The sequence below is a fragment of the Salvelinus alpinus genome, chromosome 20, assembly GCF_045679555.1.
Source record: "Salvelinus alpinus chromosome 20, SLU_Salpinus.1, whole genome shotgun sequence".
Lineage (NCBI taxonomy): Eukaryota > Metazoa > Chordata > Actinopteri > Salmoniformes > Salmonidae > Salvelinus > Salvelinus alpinus.
This window is the reverse complement of record NC_092105.1, coordinates 14,916,076-14,938,274: the sequence shown is the minus strand read 5'-3', so window position 1 is coordinate 14,938,274 and position 22,199 is coordinate 14,916,076. Positions and strand designations below refer to the sequence as shown.

The window sequence follows — 22,199 nt, the reverse complement described above, 5'->3', positions numbered from 1 at the left end:
AAAATATCAACTGTCTGTTCACCTGTAAAATTCAACTCTGTTATAAACCACGCTACCTATCTTATTTATAGAGAAAAATACTTGAAATAAATACTTTAATCTAATAGGCCCAATTAAATGATACATGTGTCTGGTAATTTGTTGTAGTATACATTGGGAATATGCCAGAAAATATTAGGAATTTATTCTGCAAAGGTTATGAAAATATGTATTATGTCTACAAATGAAATATTGTCTACTCGAGAAATGTGAAATTACAGTATTCTGACATACAGAAAGAAACAGTCTACTATCATCCGTTCTATCGTTAATAAACTGCGCTCCAGATCGGATGGCCTAGAGCAAAATGCCTGAAAAACTTAACTATTTACTACTGTGAAGTGGGTGCAATTAAATGAGAGACGGGAAGAATGGTATCTTAACTTGTTGAAGGCCTATAGGTTGCCTCGTGTGAAAAATGATTCTGCAATGATGGAACTTAAATAACATAGCCTAGGAAATAGATGCCCATTTCTAATTATTTTAGAATACAAAGAAAATAAACTGATGTTCTCTCTTCTCACTATGGCAAATTATTGCATTTTGTTATTAACCTGTTATTTGTTATGAACAAACGTGTCCATCTTAACCCCCATCTGCACAAAATACTAGACTACTTGCCTGGTTGCAATGCAATACTTAAACCACTAGAAACTGTGTGTACGCATAGAGTTTGAAATTCCCATTGAAAGCAAAGTAAAAGAAAATTGTTTTAAGCAATTTACTTTTGTAGGCCGTATAACTCAGCCATCAAATACAATTGTATTCGTCACATGATTCGTAAAGAGGTCTAGAAAACGCTGGTCAGCGCATGCTCTGAGTACACGTCCTGGTAATCTGTCTGGCCCTGTGGCCTTGTGAATGTTAAACTATTTAGCGGTCTTACTCACATGAGCTACAGAGTGCATGATCACACAGTCATCCTGAAACAAATATCTACATACGGTTAACCGTGGGGAAGACATCGTTGATGCACTGGAGTGGCCTAGCCAGGCTCCAGATCTCAACCCCATAGAAAATCTTTGGAGGGAGTTGAAAGTCCGTGTTGCCCAGCAACAGCCCCAAAACATCACTGCTCTAGAGGAGATCTGCATGGAGGAATGGGCCAAAATACCAGCAACAGTGTGTGAAAACCTTGTGAAGACTTACAGAAAACGTTTGACCTCTGTCATTGCCAACAAAGGGTATATAACAAAGTATTGAGATACACTTTGGTTATTGACCAAATACTTATTTTCCACCATAATTTGCAAATAAATTCATTAAAAATCCTACAATGTGATTTTCTGGATTTTTTTTCTTCTCATTTTGTATGTCATAGTTGAAGTGTACCTATGATGAAAATTACAGGCCTCTCTCATCTTTAAAGTGGGAGAACTTGCACAATTGGCAGTCTGGACTCGAACCCAGAATCTCTAGTGGCACAGCTAGCACTGCAATGCAGTGCATTAGACCACTGCGCCACTCGGGAGGCCAAAAATGTTTTATTTAATCCATTTTAGAATAAGGCTGTAAATGTAACGAAATATGGAAAAAGTCAAGGGGTCTGAATACTTTCCGAATGTATTGGCTTAGATATGATGGTAGGGAGATTTAAATGTAACATTGAGCTCGGCGTGACAATAATCCATCTATCTGTCTAGAATCAAACATGACATTTTTGGAAATGTTTGATTCTCCTTGACTGTCTAGTTTTTATTTAGGTGATTGTTAGTTCTTAAAGGTGATCTTATATATTATTTTAAATACTCCATTATCTTTTCTACATACTTTATATCTGGTTTTAGTCGTGTAAGTTTACATTGAAAATGTTTGAGCCGCTGCTAAATGCATATAGGGGAAACACTGCGTTTGTGTCAAGTCACCAAGACAGAACTGAGCAACTGACCACAGTCAGCATACATCTCACACAATCCCACACTGTGGCGAAGACGCACTGGCACGTCTCTCCACGTGTACGCTCCCTCGCCAGTTGAGAGTGCTTTGTTTCCACATTGAACATTTTTGCAAGTTAAAAATGATTTTTGATAAATCCATATCCCATATTATACTACAGCAGTTATGTGTAACCATTCCATTCCCTTACCGTTTATTGCAACATTTGAGACATTTCAGATTCATCTTTGATTCAGGCTTGAGATGCTCACGGGTCCAAAAAGTTGAGACAGAGAGATGAGACCAAGAGATCTGTCAATCACAGATCTGACAATCAGAGAGGGAGGAGGAAGAGGGGGAGGACTAGGAAGTGGAAGAGAGCAGTAGCATTCAGAGGAGTGTAGAGGACGACGATGGCATTACAGCCTTCTCATCCTACAGTATAGTTCCTAGTGTTCTACAACAATACAGCTTCTACATCTGCATTGCCCTCTGTTTGGGGTTTTAGGCTGGGTTTCTGTATAGCACTTTGTGACATCTGCTGATGTAAAAAGGGCTTTATAAATCAATTTGATTGGCTTTATAAATATTTTTCCCCTTATTTGATTTGTCCAGCTCTTCAGATTCAGTGCTCTATGCCAGACTTGAGCTCTGCAGGGACCTCCAAATCAAATCATACCCTGTGAAGCAAACTACTCATCTAAATCAGAAATGTAATGGTCATACAAAGACAGAACTTTGTCTGGGGGGAAAAGGAAATAACAGAAAATGATTGCCTTCTGCCAGTTTGTCAGCTCAATGTACAGTACAATAATACACTCCAATCACAATTCAATCATAGCCGAGTGCTCTGAAGGGTCATTAAAATGCACATACAAATATCCAGACATTTCATAGTCTGGGTAATAAACATAGAAATACCAATTTCATAGACTGGGTGGATGTTATCTTTCTCTAGACGTACCTGGGTTTACTGCCCACTCTATGTCATGAGAAACCACAGTAGAAGTCTGGACAGCAGTTGTTCAGTGTAGGTTTGTGTGTGTCCACATGCGTGCATGTGAACATGTGTGTGTATGTAAGTATGTGTGTTTGTATATGTACGTATGTGTATGTGCGTGCGTGTGTGTGTGTGGGGGGGGTCACATCCAGGCACAATGACAGCGGTGTTACAGGTTTGATATATTCTCCTCTGTGCAGTAATACCAGCCGTAGGATAACACATCAATTAGAACACTACAGTCATACCAGCCGTAGGATAACATCAATTAGAACACTACAGTAATACCAGCCGTAGGATAACACATCAATTAGAACACTACAGTCATACCAGCCGTAGGATAACACATCAATTAGAACACTACAGTCATACCAGCCGTAGGATAACACATCAATTAGAACACTACAGTCATACCAGCCGTAGGATAACACATCAATTAGAACACTACAGTCATACCAGCCGTAGGATAACACATCAATTAGAACACTAGTCATACCAGCCGTCGGATAACACATCAATTAGAACACTTAGAACACTATAGTCATACCAGCCGTAGGATAACACATCAATTAGAACACTACAGTCATACCAGCCGTAGGATAACACATCAATTAGAACACTACAGTCATACCAGCCGTAGGATAACACATCAATTAGAACACTATAGTCATACCAGCCGTAGGATAACACATCAATTAGAACACTACAGTCATACCAGCCGTAGGATAACACATCAATTAGAACACGACAGTCATACCAGCCGTAGGATAACACATCAATTAGAACACTACAGTCATACCAGCCGTAGGATAACACATCAATTAGAACACTACAGTCATACCAGCCGTAGGATAACACATCAATTAAAACACTACAGTAATACCAGCCGTAGGATAACACATCAATTAGAACACTACAGTCATACCAGCCGTAGGATAACACGTCAATTAGAACACTACAGTCATACCAGCCGTAGGATAACACATCAATTAGAACACTACAGTCATACCAGCCGTAGGATAACACATCAATTAGAACACTACAGTCATACCAGCCGTAGGATAACACATCAATTAGAACACTATAGTCATACCAGCCGTAGGATAACACATCAATTAGAACACTACAGTCATACCAGCCGTAGGATAACACATCAATTAGAACACTACAGTAATACCAGCCGTAGGATAACATCAATTAGAACACTACAGTCATACCAGCCGTAGGATAACACATCAATTAGAACACTACAGTAATACCAGCCGTAGGATAACATCAATTAGAACACTACAGTCATACCAGCCGTAGGATAACACATCAATTAGAACACTACAGTCATACCAGCCGTAGGATAACACATCAATTAGAACACTATAGTCATACCAGCGTAGGATAACATCAATTAGAACACTACAGTCATACCAGCCGTAGGATAACACATCAATTAGAACACTACAGTAATACCAGCCGTAGGATAACACATCAATTAGAACACTACAGTAATACCAGCCGTAGGATAACATCAATTAGAACACTACAGTAATACCAGCGTAGGATAACATCAATTAGAACACTACAGTAATACCAGCCGTAGGATAACACATCAATTAGAACACTACAGTAATACCAGCCGTAGGATAACACATCAATTAGAACACTACAGTCATACCAGCCGTAGGATAACACATCAATTAGAACACTACAGTAATACCAGCGTAGGATAACATCAATTAGAACACTACAGTCATACCAGCCGTAGGATAACACATCAATTAGAACACTACAGTCATACCAGCCGTAGGATAACACATCAATTAGAACACTACAGTCATACCAGCCGTAGGATAACACATCAATTAGAACACTACAGTCATACCAGCCGTAGGATAACACATCAATTAGAACAGGGATACAATTTCCAGAGAAAAAAAAGAGAGCGAGGAAAAGAGAGTAAGAAAGCCGGAACTGTTATGAAAAGTATATCAGTTCAATTCATCACTCGCAGCAAAGTGATGGAATATTACACAAGGCTATTTTCATAGATCTAGTCTTCTATTACACACACACAACCTATAATACTTAGCTACCAGTGCCAGTCTACCTTCTCGTAGTTCTGCACTACATATATTTCTTATAGCACACAGATCACACTCAGAAGTGGGAGTGTCTCCCATACCTGCTTCATGTAGGCGTAGCACATTGTCTCAGCGACGCGTTTACCCTCGTCGTAGCAGGCCCGGGGGCCGATAGGGTTCACATGACCCCAGTACTCCTCATTCTGGGGGTGCACTTCTGGGTCTGAGGGGGGGGACAGACAGAAATACAGGTGTAAGTCACCAGGAATACAGTCACCTGTTATATATGATGTCAAATCCACTGAAACACAATCCTCCCATTAGTAGTCGTTGTTCAGGATGAAAAATAAAGAAATAATTCTTGCAACAAGCTGAAATGTATCCCACATAAACAGTAAACAAGATCTATATGATTGAAGGACACGCTTAGGGAAAAGTAATTTTGTGAGAAGTTGCACACACTCACACGTACGCAAGCATGCATACAGTTGAAGTCGGAAGTTTACATACACCTTAGCCAAATACATTTAAAATCAGTTTCACAATTCCTGACATTTACCCCTAAGAAAAATTCCCTGTCTTAGGTCAGTTAGGATCACCACTTTATTTTAAGAATGTGAAATGTCAGAATAATAGTAGAGAGAATGATTTATTTCAGCTTGTATTTCTTTCATCACATTCCCAGTGGGTCAGAAGTTTACATACACTCAATTAGTATTTGGTAGCATTGCCTTTGTATAACTTGTTTAAAATTGTTTAAATTCAGTCAAATGTTTTGGGTAGCCTTCCACAAGCTTCCCACAATAAGTTGGGTGAATTTTGGCCCATTCCTCCTGACAGAGCTGGTGTAACTGAGTCAGGTTTGCAGGCCTCTTTGCTCGCACACACTTTTTCAGTTCTGCCCACATATTTTGTATAGAATTGAGGTCAGGGCTTTGTGATGGCCACTCCAATACCTTGACTTTGTTGTCCTTAAGCCATTTTGCCACAACTTTGGAAATATACTTGGGATCATTGTCCATTTGGAAGACCCATTTGCGACCAAGCTTTAACTTCCTGACTGATGTCTTAAGATGTTGCTTCAATATATCCACATAATTTTCCTACCTCATGATGCCATCTATTTTGTGAAGTGCACCAGTCCCTCCTGCAGCAAAGCACCCCCAAAACATGATGCTGCCACCCCCGTGCTTCATGGTTGGGATGGTGTTCTTCAGCTTGCATGCCTCCCCCTTTTTCCTCCAAACATAACGATGGTCATTATGGCCAAACAGTTCTATTTTTGTTTCATCAGACCAGAGGACATTTCTCCAAAAAGTATGATTTTTGCCCCCATGTACAGTTGCAAACCATAGTCTGGCTTTTTTATTGCGGTTTGGAGCAGTGGCATCTTCCTGGCTGAGCGGCCTTTCAGGTTATGTTGATATAGTACTTGTTTTACTGTGGATATAGATACTTTTGTACCTGTTTCCTCCAGCATCTTCACAAGGTCCTTTGCTGTTGTTCTGGGATTGATTTGCACTTTTCGCACCAAAGTACGTTCATCTCTAGGAGACAGAACACGTCTCCTTCCTGAGCGGTATGACGGCTGCGTGGTCCCATGGTGTTTATACTTGCGTACTATTGTTTGTACAGATTAACTTGGTACCTTCAGGCATTTGGAAATTGCTCCCAAGGATGAAACAGACTTGTGGAGGTCTCCAATCTAAGGTGTTGGCTGATTTCTTTTGATTTTCCCATGATGTCAAGCAAAGAGGCACAGAGTTTGAAGGTAGGCCTTGAAATACATCCACAGGTACACCTCCAATTGACTAAGATTATGTCAATTAGCCTATCAGAAGCTTCTAAAGCCATGACATATTTTTTTTTGAATTTTCCAAGCTGTTTAAATGCACAGTCAACTTAGTGTATGTACATTTCTGACCCACTGGAATTGTGATACAGTGAATTATAAGTGAAATAAATCTGTCTGTAAACAATTGTTGGAAAAATTACTTGTGTCATATACAAAGTAGACGTCTTAACCGACTTGCCAAAACTATAGTTTGTTAACAAGACATTTGTGGAGTGGTTGAAAAACTAGTTTTAATGACTCCAACCTAAGTGTATGTAAACTTCCGACTTCAACTGTACATACACAAAGTTAAGTGGGTGTAGTCGAGTGTGTTGTGTTCTCTGGCTTTGACAGCAGCGCAACAGCAGGCCGGTTCATTAGTTCAACACTGTGGGGAGCATGTGCTGTACACAGCTGACCTTTCTCACTACAACAAAACCCAACACACCATTTTAACCATATACTGGGGTATCTGGAAATAGCCACGGGAAGGTTTTTCAATACCATCAATACCATTGGAACTATTTTAGAGATGTGAATATTTGTAGCCACCTTTCAAGTAAATACCTGCAGTCAACTGTGCAATATGTTAGGAGACAAAGAAGATTGCGTTTTTCATTTCACCTGTCACGTAAATGTTCATAATGAAGCTTGCCGGTAGTCTCCAGTCACATAGTATTTGTTTACAAGGAACACAACAACGAGAGACCGGAGCCTTGCTAGTCACTCACTGTTGTGCAACAGTTGGCATGTGATCTAGTTACAGTAAAGAGTTCACAACCTAATGTTTGCCAGCTAGATATCACAATTCATTATTATAACTCTGGTACCCCAGGGAAGGCTCACACGAACGCATGCACGCGTGCAATGCTGTTATTGGTTCCTCAGAGCACTGTTGTCTTTATCCAGAGACGTGGTGAGCGGAGTTGAGGACAGTTACAAAGGAATACCGCGCTAACAAACAATAACAGCCGCAACAGCTTCTTCTTTCCTGTTACTGCTGTGGCTAAAGTTACTGAACTGTAGGAAAACAATACAATGTTAATTTGCATAAGAAAGAGACATGTTGGCAAGCTTTAACTAAGGTTTGAGGGGTTTCACAGTCATAACTCTATGAAACACCCAGTCCTCCAGGCCGAGCATTGCTGTTAATGTTAGCGCTTTCCGTCAACAGTTGGCACCAGTGGAGGAGGCTACTGTAGTGGTGGTGCGATAAAGGTCTGTCTCGCTAGCGTAGCCTACATCGCTAGCTTCACATAAATCATTAACCTCTTGAAGCTAGGGGGCGGAATTCTTATGTTTGGAAAAATAATGTTCCCATTGTAAGCTGCCTATTTCTCAGGTCCAGATGCTAGAATCTACATATAATTGACAGAGTAGGATAGAAAACACTCTAAAGTTTCCAAAACTGTCAAAATATTGTCTGTGAGTATAACAGAACTGATTTTGCAGGCGAAAACCTGAGAAAATCCAACCCGGAAGTGACTTCTATTTTGAAAAATCCCTGTTCCATTGCTTGCCTATCCTCCATTTAAAGGGATATCAACCAGATTCCTTTTCCTGTGGCTTCCTCAGGGTGTAAACAGTCTTTAGACATAGTTTCAAGCTTTTATTTTGAAAAATGAGCGAGATTTATCAAAACGCGTCAGTGGATACACGGATGTCCCTCCATTAGTTGATGCGCTCGACACTGTTTGCTCGATATTTTCTTTCTCTCCAGTATTGAACAGTTTACAGTCCAGTTGAGATATTATATTTTATTGATGTTAAAAACAACCTGAGGTTTGATTATTAAAAACGTTTGACATGTTTCTAAGAACTTTACGGATATACTTTGGAATTTTCGTCAAGCCTTGATGACCTGTCTAAGGCTGTGGAATACTGAACATAACGCGCCAAACAAATGGAGGTTTTTGAATATAAAAATAATCTTTATCGAACAAAAGGAACATTTATTGTGTAACTGGGAGTCTCGTGAGTGCAAATATCCGAAGATCATCAAAGGTAAGCGATTAATTTTATTGCTTCTCTGGCTTTCGTGACCAATCTACACTGCTGCTAGGTGTTCTTAATGTTTTGCCTAGTGATCGATAAACTCACACAAATGCTTGGATTGCTTTTGCTGTAAAGCATATTTTCAAAATCTGACATGACAGGTGGATTAACAACAAGCTAAGCTGTGTTTTGCTATATTGCACTTGTGATTTCATGAATATAATTATTTTTTGCATTTTTTTATTTATTTGGCGCTTTGCAATTTAGCGGTTGTTGATGAAAATAAAGGGATCCGTGCGTCAAGAAGTTAATAAAGGGGTCGGGCAGCGTACCTAAGCCTAGAGATCAATAAAGGGGGCAGGCGGAAGGCTCTGGCAATTAGCGGTGAACTCTCTAGGCAATGGGCTCATGTCAGCCACTCGCGTAGTCGACTTCGGGTGGTAGACAGAGGGAGAAGGAAATAGAGTGAGAAAGAGAGTGCATCGGAAGATTGACTAAATCGATCATTGTTTTTGTGTGTGTGTGTACTGTATGCTCATTGGTGCGTACATGCGTATGAATTCAGGGTGTTTATGGAGATAGCCGGTAGCTTGCAGACCCTGAGGACCTCGCTCCGGCCAGGAGTGGACAGCAGCCCAGCCCAGACACTTTATCCTCCCTCCCCCAGAGACATCCCGCTGACCTGTGGCTGAACCTCAATTAGCCACAACAACAGCAGACACTGTCTCACCAGTTGTCTGTACACAGAACACCAGTTGTCAGTCAGGGAGAGAAAGATGATGTCATAATAAAATGTCCACGCTGGGTAAACGGTGTGTGTGTGTGTGTGTGTGTGTGTGTGTGTGTGTGTGTGTGGTGTGTGTGTGTGTGTGTTACCTCCGTACACCTCAGACGTAGACGCCAGCAGCAGACGAGCTCCAACACGCTTCGCCAACCCTGGAGACATACAAGACAAGAGCAATAAGACCCAGAGCCAAAAACCCTGGAGAGGCAGACCAGATCAATCAAACCCAGAGCCTGTCCTGGGGAGAGCCACAGACTAGATCAATCAAAGCCAGAGTGGAGCCTGGGGAGAGAGTCAGGCAAGAGTAATAAAGCCAGGCGTCACACCTGTGGAGAGGCAGACAAGATCAATCCAACTCAGAGTGGATCCAGCAGCGGGACAGAGCAGAGAGAGCAGGATTAGTATAGAAGGAGAATCTGGGAGGGGTAATCAAACCAAAGCAGCGGGACAGAGCAGAGAGATCAGGATTAGTATAGAAGGAGAATCTGGGAGGGGTAATCCAACCAAAGCAGCGGGACAGAGCAGAGAGATCAGAGCAGGATTAGTATAGAAGGAGAATCTGGGAGGGGTAATCCAACCAAAGCAGCGGGACAGAGCAGAGAGATCAGGATTAGTATAGAAGGAGAATCTGGGAGGGGTAATCCAACCAAAGCAGCGGGACAGAGCAGAGAGATCAGGATTAGTATAGAAGGAGAATCTGGGAGGGGTAATCCAACCAAAGCAGCGGGACAGAGCAGAGAGATCAGGATTAGTATAGAAGGAGAATCTGGGAGGGGTAATCCAACCAAAGCAGCGGGACAGAGCAGAGAGATCAGGATTAGTATAGAAGGAGAATCTGGGAGGGGTAATCCAACCAAAGCAGCGGGACAGAGCAGAGAGATCAGGATTAGTATAGAAGGAGAATCTGGGAGGGGTAATCCAACCAAAGCAGCGGGACAGAGCAGAGAGATCAGGATTAGTATAGAAGGAGAATCTGGGAGTGGTAATCCAACCAAAGCAGCGGGACAGAGCAGAGAGATCAGGATTAGTATAGAAGGAGAATCTGGGAGGGGTAATCCAACCAAAGCAGCGGGACAGAGCAGAGAGATCAGGATTAGTATAGAAGGAGAATCTGGGAGGGGTAATCCAACCAAAGCAGCGGGACAGAGCAGAGAGATCAGGATTAGTATAGAAGGAGAATCTGGGAGGGGTAATCCAACCAAAGCAGCGGGACAGAGCAGAGAGAGCAGGATTAGTATAGAAGGAGAATCTGGGAGGGGTAATCCAACCAAAGCAGCGGGACAGAGCAGAGAGAGCAGGATTAGTATAGAAGGAGAATCTGGGAGGGGTAATCCAACCAAAGCAGCGGGACAGAGCAGAGAGAGCAGGATTAGTATAGAAGGAGAATCTGGGAGGGGTAATCCAACCAAAGCAGCGGGACAGAGCAGAGAGAGCAGGATTAGTATAGAAGGAGAATCTGGGAGGGGTAATCCAACCAAAGCAGCGGGACTGGAACCAGATACACTTACAGACAAGTGGGAAAAGGACAATCCAGCATAGTGTATCTAATCAAAGAGTTCAACTTCGCCAGCCTGGTCCCAGATCTGTATGTGTTTAAGCCAACTCCTCTGACTATACATGTTGGCAAAACACTTCCCAGCCCAGATCTGGGACCAGGCTTTCACTTGGCAAGGAAGACTTCCAAGTCTGTGGAGAGAGGAATCTAGGCCCCTCGTATGTCCTACTAACCTGCTGTATATCACACCCCAATTACCCAACAACCTCCGTTGCCACTCTAAAACACTGAACACTAAATTGGTGTGGGGGCGATGGCATGAGATGTTCAAAGTGAAAATGCATGTGATTAAAATGCCATGCTGATGACAAATACATCCCGGCGCCTCCAACCTCTCACACGCAATGCATTTCATAGTTTTCTGTGCCATAAATGTTTCTACTAAGATAATTACCAGACAGTTGTGGTCAGTAATTGTCCAAGGATGAATGACACCTGTAAATGCACATGAAGGTGCCACACAGTGCAGACAACACATCGAATGCCTCTTCACTCTCAACATGGCAATCGCATGTGAAATTACTACACACTCTCACGAAGAGATGGCTCTTGCAGTCTCTTTATTACCAGTGTGGATCATAAAGATGTGTGTGCGCGTGTCCGGTCTGTCTGTCAGCAATGGTACTGTAGGGCCTGCAGGGTTTTGTTCTATACCAGCACTAACAGATCCAAAACATATCATCTTGTTCTTGAAGCAGATTAGGTGAAAAGCGATTGGTCAATATATGGCGGTAACTCACACACACCAGAATGCAGCTGATCATGCTCTTCTCATGAGTCAGTGTGCGCGTCTATATGTGTGTCATGGCTGAGAGAGTAAGAGATCTACAAGCCTGCTCAGTCTTCACTGTGGAAGGTATGTGGACTGTAAGATAACTGGTGGCCTTGAGCTGATCTCATGCATTTACTCTGCTATGTGATGGAGGGATGTGAGCTTAATACAACCACTATCACACACTAGACAGAGGAGGAGGATCAGCTGCAATCTGGGGAGGAGGGGGCCAAGGAGAGAGAGGGACGGAGAGGGAGAGGGATGGAGAGAGGGAGCGAAAGGTGTAGAGATTATTGGCAGAGGTGGAGGGAGAGAGGTGAATGGAAAGGTAGGTGGAGGGAGAGAGAAGGTAATTAGAGGGACCAGTCTTCCGTGTTATTTGTTAATTTTCCTCCCTCATGTTCCGTACCCCTTGACGACTGACTGTCAGAGAAACCTGCCTCGTCACCAGTCCATTAATTATAATCATCAGCCTATCATATCTGCCTGTCAAACAGTGGCAAGGGAGTTTCTGTGAAGATGGTTGTCACCATCGTTTTGGAGATCAGATTCTACCATTCAATCTGTAGAAATTACAAAACCACAAAACAAAAACTATGCAAAGAAAAGTCCTTACTGTTACATCCAAACTAGTCTAAAATAAAAGACTGCACTGCTGTTAACCCAGTCTGTGTAATTCTTGACTCACCCAGCATGTTGAGGGTTCCTATAGTGTTAGTCTTCAGGGTCTTGATGGGATTGTACATGTAGTTGGGAGGAGAAGCAGGAGAAGCCAGGTGATAGATCTGGTCCACTATAGGGGGGAGGAGAAAGTGTGAGAGAGAGAGAGAAAGCGAGAGAGAGAGAGAGAGAGAGAGAGAGAGAGAGAGAAAGAGCGAGAGAGAGAGAGGAAGGGTGGAAAGAGAAAATAGGGGGGAGAGAGATGAATGTAATTATTTGCACACCTGCAGAAAGAATAAGTTAATGACATGGTACTGTAAAGGCACAATGAATAACAGTGGTTGGTGTCTGGTAGAACACCATACTGAAGGATGTTATGATCAGCTGCTACTGCACTAGAAGGATGTTATGATCAGCTGCTACTGCACTAGAAGGATGTTATGATCAGCTGCTACTGCACTAGAAGGATGTTATGATCAGCTGCTACTGCACTAGAAGGATGTTATGATCAGCTGCTACTGCATTAGAAGGATGTTATGATCAGCTGCTACTGCACCAGAAGGATGGTATGATCAGCTGCTACTGCACCAGAAGGATGGTATGATCAGCTGCTACTGCACTAGAAGGATGTTATGATCAGCTGCTACTGCACCAGAAGGATGGTATGATCAGCTGCTACTGCACTAGAAGGATGGTATGATCAGCTGCTACTGCACCAGAAGGATGGTACGATCAGCTGCTACTGTACTAGAAGGATGGTATGATCAGCTGCTACTGCACCAGAAGGATGGTATGATCAGCTGCTACTGCACTGGAAGGATGCTAAGCCGATGTGAGCTTAGCATCTGCTTCATCTGACCACTTTTTTATTGATTGAGTCACTGGTGCTTCCTGCTTTATTAACACTGAAACATGCATGAGAACACCAGCTGTTCCGGAAGACTGTGTGATCACGCTCTCCGCAGACGATGTGAGTAAGACCTTTAAACAGGTCAACATTCACAAGGCCGCAGGGGTTACCAGGACTCGTACTCAGAGCATGAGCGGACCAACTGGCAAGTGTCTTCACTGACTTTTTCAACCTCTCCCAATCTGAGCCTCTAATACCAACATGTTTTAAGCAGACCACCATAGTCTCTGTGCCCAATAACACTAAGGTAACCTGCCTAAATGACTACCGACCCGTAGCACTCACGTCTGTAGCCATGAAGTGCTTTGAAAGGCTGGTCATGGCTCACACCATTATCCCAGAAACCCTAGACCCACTCCAAATCGCATACCGCCCTAACAGATCCACAGATGATGCAATCTCTATTGCACTCCACTGTGCCCTTTCCAACCTGGACAAAAGGAACACCTATGTGAGAATGTTATTCAATGACTACAGCTCAGCATTCAACACCATAGTGTCCTCAAAGCTCATCAATAAGCTAAGGACCCTGGGACTAAACACCTCCCGCTGCAACTGGATCCTGGACTTCCTGACGGCCGCCCCCGGGTGGTAAGGGTAGGTAACAACACATCCCCCACGCTGATCCTCAACACAGGGGCCCCTGAGGTATGCGTGCACAGTCCCCTCCTCTACTCCCTGTTCATTAATGACTGCACGGCCAGGCACGACTCCAACACCATCATCAAGTTTGCAGATGACACAACAGTGGTAGGCCTGATCACTGACGACGAGACAGTCTATAGGGAGGATGTCAGAGACCTGGCCATGTGGTGCCAGGACAACAACCTCTCCCTCAATGTGATCAAGACAAAGGAGATGATTGTGGACTACAGAAAAAAGAGGACCGAGCACGCCCCCATTCTCATCGACGGGGCTGCAGTGGAGCAGGTTGAGAGCTTCAAGTTCCTTGGTGTCCACATTACCAACAAACTAACATGGTCCAAGCACACCAAGACAGTAGTGAAGAGGGCACGACAAAACCTATTCCCCCTCAGGAGACTGAAAAGATTTGTCATGGGTCCTCAGATCCTCAAAAGGTTCTACAGCTGCACCATCGAGAGCATCCTGACTGGTTGCATCACTGCCTGGTATGGCAAACAGCCATGCTTCCTGCCATCCTGACTTCTGTAATCGAAAAAGCCTTGGTTTCATGCATGTTAACATCAGAAGCCTCCTCCCTAAGTTTGTTTTACTCACTGCTTTAGCACACTCCGCCAACCCTGATGTCCTTGCCGTGTCTTGGCTTAGGAAAGCCACCAAGCCACCAATCAAAATTCTGAGATTTCCATACCCAACTACAACATTTTCCGTCAAGATAGAACTGCCAAAGGGGGAGGAGTTGCAATCTACTGCAGAGATAGCTTGCAACGTTCTGTCATACTTTCCAGGTCTATGAGCTTCTTAAAAATGAATCTCTTCAGAAATAAGTCTCTCACTGTTGCCGCCTGTTATAGACCCCCCTCAGCTCCCAGCTGTGTCCTGGACACCATATGTGAATTGATTGCCCCCCATCCATCTTCAGAGTTTGTTCTGTTAGGTGACCTAAACTGGGATATGCTTAACACCACAGCAGTCCTACAATCTAAGCTAGATGCCCTCAATCTCAAACAAATGATCAAGGAAACCACCAGGTACAACCCTAAATCCGTAAACATGGGCACCCTCATAGATATTATCCTGACCAACTTTCCCTCCAAATACACCTCTGCTGTTTTCAATCAGGATCTCAGCGATCACTGCCTCATTGCCTGCATCCGCTATTGGTCCGCGGTCAAACGACCACCCCTCATCACTGTCAAACGCTCCCTAAAACACTTCTGCGAGGAGGCCTTTCTAATCAACCGGGCCCAGGTTTCCTGGAAGGATATTGACCTCATCCCGTCAGTCGAGGATGCCTGGTCGTTCTTTAAAAGTAATTTCGTTAACCATCTTAAATAAGCATGCCCCTTTCCAAAAAAAATTGAACTAAGAACAGATATAGCCCTTGGTTCACTCCAGACCTGACTGCTCTTGACCAGCACAAAAACATCCTGTGGCGGACTGCAATAGCATCGAATAGTCCCTGCGATATGAAACTGTTCAAGGAAGTAAGGAACCAATACACACAGTCAGTCAGCAAAGCAAAGGCTAGCTTTTTCAAGCAGAAATTTGAAAACTCCAAAAAGTTTTGGGACACTGTAAAGTCCATGGAGAACAAGAGCACCTCCTCCCAGCTGCCCACTGCACTGAGGCTAGGCGACACGGTCACCATCGATAAATCCATGATAATCGAAAATTTAAGTAAGCATTTCTCTACGGCTGGCCATGCTTTCCTCCTGGCTACCCCAACCCCGGCCAGCAGCTTTGCACCCCTTGTAGCTACTTGCCCGAGCCTCCCCAGCTTCTCCTTTACCCAAATGCAGATCGCAGAAATTCTGAAAGAGCAGGAAAATCTGGACCCGTACAAATCAGCTGTGCTAGACAATCTGGACCCTCTCTTTTTAAAATTATCCGCCGCCATTGTTGCAATCCCTGTTACCAGTCTGTTCCAACTGTCTGTGGCTGTCCGTCTGTCCGTCTGTGGCTGTCCGTCTGTGGCTGTCCGTCTGTCCGTCTGTGGCTGTCCGTCTGTGTCTGTCCGTCTGTGGCTGTCCGTCTGTGGCTGTCCGTCTGTGGCTGTCCGTCTGTCCGTCTGTGGCTGTCCGTCTGTGGCTGTCCGTCTGTCCGTCTGTGGCTGTCCGCCTGTCCGTCTGTGGCTGTCCGCCTGTCCGTCTGTGGCTGTCCGTCTGTGGCTGTCCGTCTGTCCGTCTGTGGCTGTCCACCTGTCCGTCTGTGGCTGTCCGCCTGTCCGTCTGTGGCTGTCCGCCTGTGTCTGTCCGTCTGTGGCTGTCCGTCTGTGGCTGTCCGCCTGTGGCTGTCCGCCTGTGGCTGTCCGCCTGTGGCTGTCCGTCTGTGGCTGTCCGTCTGTGGCTGTCCGTCTGTGGCTGTCCGTCTGTCCGTCTGTGGCTGTCCGTCTGTACGTCTGTGGCTGTCCGTCTGTACGTCGGTGGCTGTCCGTCGGTGGCTGTCCGTCGGTGGCTGTCCGTCGGTGGCTGTCCGTCGGTGGCTGTCCGTCGGTGGCTGTCCGTCGGTGGCTGTCCGTCTGTGGCTGTCCGTCTGTGGCTGTCCGTCTGTGGCTGTCCGTCTGTGGCTGTCCGTCTGTACGTCTGTGGCTGTCCGTCTGTACGTCTGTGGCTGTCCGTCTGTACGTCTGTGGCTGTCCGTCTGTCCGTCGGTGGCTGTCCGTCGGTGGCTGTCCGTCGGTGGCTGTCCGTCGGTGGCTGTCCGTCGGTGGCTGTCCGTCGGTGGCTGTCCGTCGGTGGCTGTCCGTCGGTGGCTGTCCGTCTGTCCGTCGGTGGCTGTCCGTCTGTCCGTCGGTGGCTGTCCGTCTGTCCGTCGGTGGCTGTCCGTCTGTCCGTCGGTGGCTGTCCGTCTGTCCGTCGGTGGCTGTCCGTCTGTCCGTCGGTGGCTGTCCGTCTGTCCGTCGGTGGCTGTCCGTCTGTCCGTCGGTGGCTGTCCGTCTGTGGCTGGCTGGCTGCCCGTACGTGGCTGGCTGCCCGTCCGTGGCTGGCTGGCTGTGGCTGGATGGCTGGCTGGCTGTGGATGGCAGGCTGGCTGTGGATGGATGGCTGGCTGTGGATGGCTGGCTGTGGATGGCTGGCTGGCTGTGGATGGCTGGCTGGCTGGCTGTGGATGGCTGGCTGTGGATGGATGGCTGGCTGTGGATGGATGGCTGGCTGTGGATGGCTGGCTGTCTGTGGCTGTCTGTCTGTGGCTGGCTGTCTGTGGCTGGCTGTCTGTCTGTGGCTGGATGGCTGGCTGGCTGTGGATGGCTGGCTGGCTGTGGATGGCTGGCTGGCTGTGGATGGCTGGCTGGCTGTGGATGGATGGCTGGCTGTGGTGGATGGCTGGCTGTGGATGGATGGCTGGCTGTGGATGGCTGGCTGTGGATGGCTGGCTGGCTGTGTGTGTCTGGCTGGCTGGCTGTGTGTGTCTGGCTGTGTGTGTGTGTCTGGGGCTGGCTGTCTGGGGCTGGCTGTCTGGGGCTGGCTGTCTGTCTCGGGCTGGCTGTCTGTCTCGGGCTGGCTGTCTGTCTCGGGCTGTCTGGCTGTCTCGGGCTGTCTGGCTGTCTCGGGCTGTCTGGCTGTCTCGGGCTGTCTGGCTGTCTCGGGCTGTCTGGCTGTCTCGGGCTGTCTGGCTGTCTCGGGCTGTCTGGCTGTCTCGGGCTGTCTGGCTGTCTCTGTCTGTCTGGCTGTCTCTGTCTGTCTGGCTGTCTCTGTCTGTCTGGCTGTCTCTGTCTGTCTGGCTGTCTCTGTCTGTCTGGCTGTCTCTGTCTGTCTGGCTGTCTCTCTGGCTGTCTCTGTGGCTGGCTGTCTCTCTGGCTGTCTCTGTGGCTGGCTGGCTGTCTCTGTCTGTCTGGCTGTCTCTGTGGCTGGCTGGCTGTCTCTGTGGCTGGCTGGCTGGCTGTCTCTGTGGCTGGCTGGCTGGCTGTCTCTGTGGCTGGCTGGCTGTCTCTGTGGCTGGCTGGCTGGCTGGCTGTCTCTGTGGCTGGCTGGCTGGCTGTCTCTGTGGCTGGCTGGCTGGCTGGCTGGCTGTCTCTGTGGCTGGCTGGCTGGCTGGCTGGCTGTCTCTGTGGCTGGCTGGCTGGCTGGCTGTCTCTGTGGCTGGCTGGCTGGCTGGCTGGCTGTCTCTGTGGCTGGCTGGCTGGCTGGCTGGCTGTCTATGTGGCTGGCTGGCTGTCTCTGTGGCTGGCTGGCTGGCTGTCTCTGTGGCTGGCTGGCTGGCTGGCTGTCTCTGTGGCTGGCTGGCTGGCTGGCTGTCTCTGTGGCTGGCTGGCTGGCTGGCTGTCTCTGTGGCTGGCTGGCTGGCTGGCTGTCTCTGTGGCTGGCTGGCTGGCTGGCTGTCTCTGTGGCTGGCTGGCTGGCTGGCTGTCTCTGTGGCTGGCTGGCTGGCTGGCTGTCTCTGTGGCTGGCTGGCTGGCTGGCTGTCTCTGTGGCTGGCTGGCTGGCTGGCTGTCTCTGTGGCTGGCTGGCTGGCTGGCTGTCTCTGTGGCTGGCTGGCTGGCTGGCTGTCTCTGTGGCTGGCTGGCTGGCTGGCTGTCTGTCTCTGTGGCTGGCTGGCTGTCTCTGTGGCTGGCTGGCTGGCTGGCTGTCTCTGTGGCTGGCTGTCTGGGGCTGGCTGTCTGTCTCGGGCTGTCTGTCTGTCTCGGGCTGTCTGTCTGTCTCGGGCTGTCTGTCTGTCTGTCTGGCTGTCTCTGTCTGTCTGGCTGTCTCTGTCTGTCTGGCTGTCTCTGTCTGTCTGGCTGTCTCTGTCTGTCTGGCTGTCTCTGTCTGTCTGGCTGTCTCTCTGGCTGTCTCTGTGGCTGGCTGTCTCTCTGGCTGTCTCTGTGGCTGGCTGGCTGTCTCTGTCTGTCTGGCTGTCTCTCTGGCTGTCTCTCTGGCTGGCTGGCTGTCTCTGTGGCTGGCTGGCTGGCTGTCTCTGTGGCTGGCTGGCTGGCTGGCTGTCTCTGTGGCTGGCTGGCTGGCTGTCTCTGTGGCTGGCTGGCTGGCTGGCTGTCTCTGTGGCTGGCTGGCTGGCTGGCTGTCTCTGTGGCTGGCTGGCTGTCTCTGTGGCTGGCTGGCTGTCTCTGTGGCTGGCTGGCTGTCTCTGTGGCTGGCTGGCTGTCTCTGTGGCTGGCTGGCTGTCTCTGTGGCTGGCTGGCTGTCTCTGTGGCTGGCTGGCTGGCTGGCTGTCTCTGTGGCTGGCTGGCTGGCTGGCTGGCTGTCTCTGTGGCTGGCTGGCTGGCTGGCTGTCTCTGTGGCTGGCTGGCTGGCTGTCTCTGTGGCTGGCTGGCTGGCTGGCTGGCTGGCTGTCTCTGTGGCTGGCTGGCTGTCTCTGTGGCTGGCTGGCTGGCTGGCTGTCTCTGTGGCTGGCTGGCTGGCTGTCTGTCTCTGTGGCTGGCTGGCTGGCTGCCTGCCTCTGTGGCTGGCTGGCTGGCTGGCTGTCTCTGTGGCTGGCTGGCTGGCTGTCTCTGTGGCTGGCTGGCTGGCTGGCTGGCTGTCTGTGGCTGGCTGGCTGGCTGGCTGTCTCTGTGGCTGGCTGGCTGGCTGGCTGTCTCTGTGGCTGGCTGGCTGGCTGGCTGTCTCTGTGGCTGGCTGGCTGGCTGGCTGGCTGTCTGTGGCTGGCTGGCTGGCTGGCTGTCTGTCTCTGTGGCTGGCTGGCTGGCTGTCTCTGTGGCTGGCTGGGCTGTGGCTGGCTGGCTGGCTGTCTCTGTGGCTGGCTGTCTCTGTGGCTGGCTGGCTGGCTGTCTCTGTGGCTGGCTGGCTGGCTGTCTCTGTGGCTGGCTGGCTGGCTGTCTCTGTGGCTGGCTGGCTGGCTGCTGGCTGGCTCTGTGGCTGGCTGGCTGTCTCTGTGGCTGGCTGGCTGGCTGGCTGTCTCTGTGGCTGGCTGGCTGTCTCTGTGGCTGGCTGGCTGGCTGGCTGTCTCTGTGGCTGGCTGGCTGTCTCTGTGGCTGGCTGGCTGGCTGGCTGTCTATGTGGCTGGCTGTCTCTGTGGCTGGCTGGCTGGCTCTGTGGCTGGCTGTCTCTGTGGCTGGCTGGCTGGCTGGCTGTCTCTGTGGCTGGCTGGCTGGCTGGCTGGCTGTCTCTGTGGCTGGCTGGCTGGCTGTCTCTGTGGCTGGCTGGCTGTCTCTGTGGCTGGCTGGCTGTCTCTGTGGCTGGCTGGCTGGCTGGCTGGCTGTCTCTGTGGCTGGCTGTCTGGGGCTGGCTGTCTGGGGCTGTCTGTCTCGGGCTGTCTGTCTGTCTGTCTCTGTCTGTCTGTCTGTCTCTGTCTGTCTGTCTGTCTCTGTCTGTCTGTCTGGCTGTCTCTGTCTGTCTGGCTGTCTCTGTCTGTCTGGCTGTCTCTGTCTGTCTGGCTGTCTCTGTCTGTCTGTCTGTCTCTGTCTGTCTGGCTGTCTCTGTCTGTCTGGCTGTCTCTGTCTGTCTGGCTGTCTCTGTCTGTCTGGCTGTCTCTCTGGCTGTCTCTCTGGCTGTCTCTGTGGCTGGCTGTCTCTCTGGCTGTCTCTGTGGCTGGCTGGCTGGCTCGGTCTGTCTGTCTGTCTCTGTCTGTCTGTCTGTCTGTCTGTCTCTGTCTGTCTGGCTGTCTGGCTGTCTCTGTCTGTCTGGCTGTCTCTGTCTGTCTGGCTGTCTCTGTCTGTCTGGCTGTCTCTGTCTGTCTGGCTGTCTCTCTGGCTGTCTCTGTGGCTGGCTGTCTCTCTGGCTGTCTCTGTGGCTGGCTGGCTGTCTCTCTGGCTGTCTCTCTGGCTGGCTGTCTCTGTGGCTGGCTGGCTGGCTGGCTGGCTGTCTCTGTGGCTGGCTGGCTGGCTGGCTGTCTCTGTGGCTGGCTGGCTGTCTCTGTGGCTGGCTGGCTGTCTCTGTGGCTGGCTGGCTGGCTGGCTGTCTCTGTGGCTGGCTGGCTGGCTGGCTGTCTCTGTGGCTGGCTGGCTGGCTGGCTGTCTCTGTGGCTGGCTGGCTGTCTCTGTGGCTGGCTGGCTGGCTGGCTGGCTGTCTCTGTGGCTGGCTGGCTGGCTGGCTGGCTGTCTCTGTGGCTGGCTGGCTGTCTCTGTGGCTGGCTGGCTGGCTGTCTCTGTGGCTGGCTGGCTGGCTGTCTCTGTGGCTGGCTGGCTGGCTGGCTGTCTCTGTGGCTGGCTGGCTGGCTGGCTGTCTCTGTGGCTGGCTGGCTGGCTGGCTGTCTCTGTGGCTGGCTGGCTGGCTGGCTGTCTCTGTGGCTGGCTGGCTGGCTGTCTCTGTGGCTGGCTGGCTGGCTGTCTCTGTGGCTGGCTGGCTGGCTGGCTGTCTCTGTGGCTGGCTGGCTGGCTGGCTGGCTGGCTGTCTCTGTGGCTGGCTGGCTGGCTGGCTGTCTCTGTGGCTGGCTGGCTGGCTGGCTGTCTCTGTGGCTGTCTCTGTGGCTGGCTGTCTGGCTGGCTGTCTCTGTGGCTGGCTGGCTGGCTGGCTGTCTCTGTGGCTGGCTGGCTGGCTGGCTGTCTCTGTGGCTGGCTGGCTGGCTGGCTGTCTCTGTGGCTGGCTGGCTGGCTGGCTGTCTCTGTGGCTGGCTGGCTGGCTGGCTGTCTCTGTGGCTGTCTCTGTGGCTGGCTGTCTGGCTGGCTGTCTCTGTGGCTGGCTGGCTGGCTGGCTGTCTCTGTGGCTGGCTGGCTGGCTGGCTGTCTCTGTGGCTGGCTGGCTGGCTGGCTGTCTCTGTGGCTGGCTGGCTGGCTGGCTGTCTCTGTGGCTGGCTGGCTGGCTGTCTCTGTGGCTGGCTGGCTGTCTCTGTGGCTGGCTGGCTGGCTGGCTGGCTGGCTGGCTGGCTGGCTGGCTGTCTCTGTGGCTGGCTGTCTGGCTGTCTCTGTGGCTGGCTGGCTGTCTCTGTGGCTGGCTGGCTGTCTCTGTGGCTGGCTGGCTGTCTCTGTGGCTGGCTGGCTGGCTGTCTCTGTGGCTGGCTGGCTGGCTGTCTCTGTGGCTGTCTGGCTGGCTGTCTCTGTGGCTGTCTGGCTGGCTGTCTCTGTGGCTGTCTGGCTGGCTGTCTCTGTGGCTGTCTGGCTGTCTGTGGCTGTCTGGCTGTCTGTGGCTGTCTGGCTGTCTGTGGCTGTCTGGCTGTCTGTGGCTGTCTGTGGCTGTCTGGCTGTCT

General features: G+C 49.3%; 1 protein-coding gene across 1 annotated transcript in view; it reads right to left on the bottom strand.

Moving 5' to 3' along the window:
* uxs1 (UDP-glucuronate decarboxylase 1) overlaps positions 1-22,199 on the bottom strand; it is a 106,441-nt gene that overhangs the window by 50,057 nt on the left and 34,185 nt on the right. The window contains exons 7-9 of the mRNA XM_071354622.1: positions 12,618-12,722; positions 9,695-9,754; positions 5,091-5,212 (exon numbers count right to left, since the gene is read on the bottom strand). Of these exons, the coding sequence (XP_071210723.1) occupies positions 5,091-5,212; positions 9,695-9,754; positions 12,618-12,722 (287 nt within the window). The remainder of the gene's footprint in view (positions 1-5,090; positions 5,213-9,694; positions 9,755-12,617; positions 12,723-22,199) is intronic.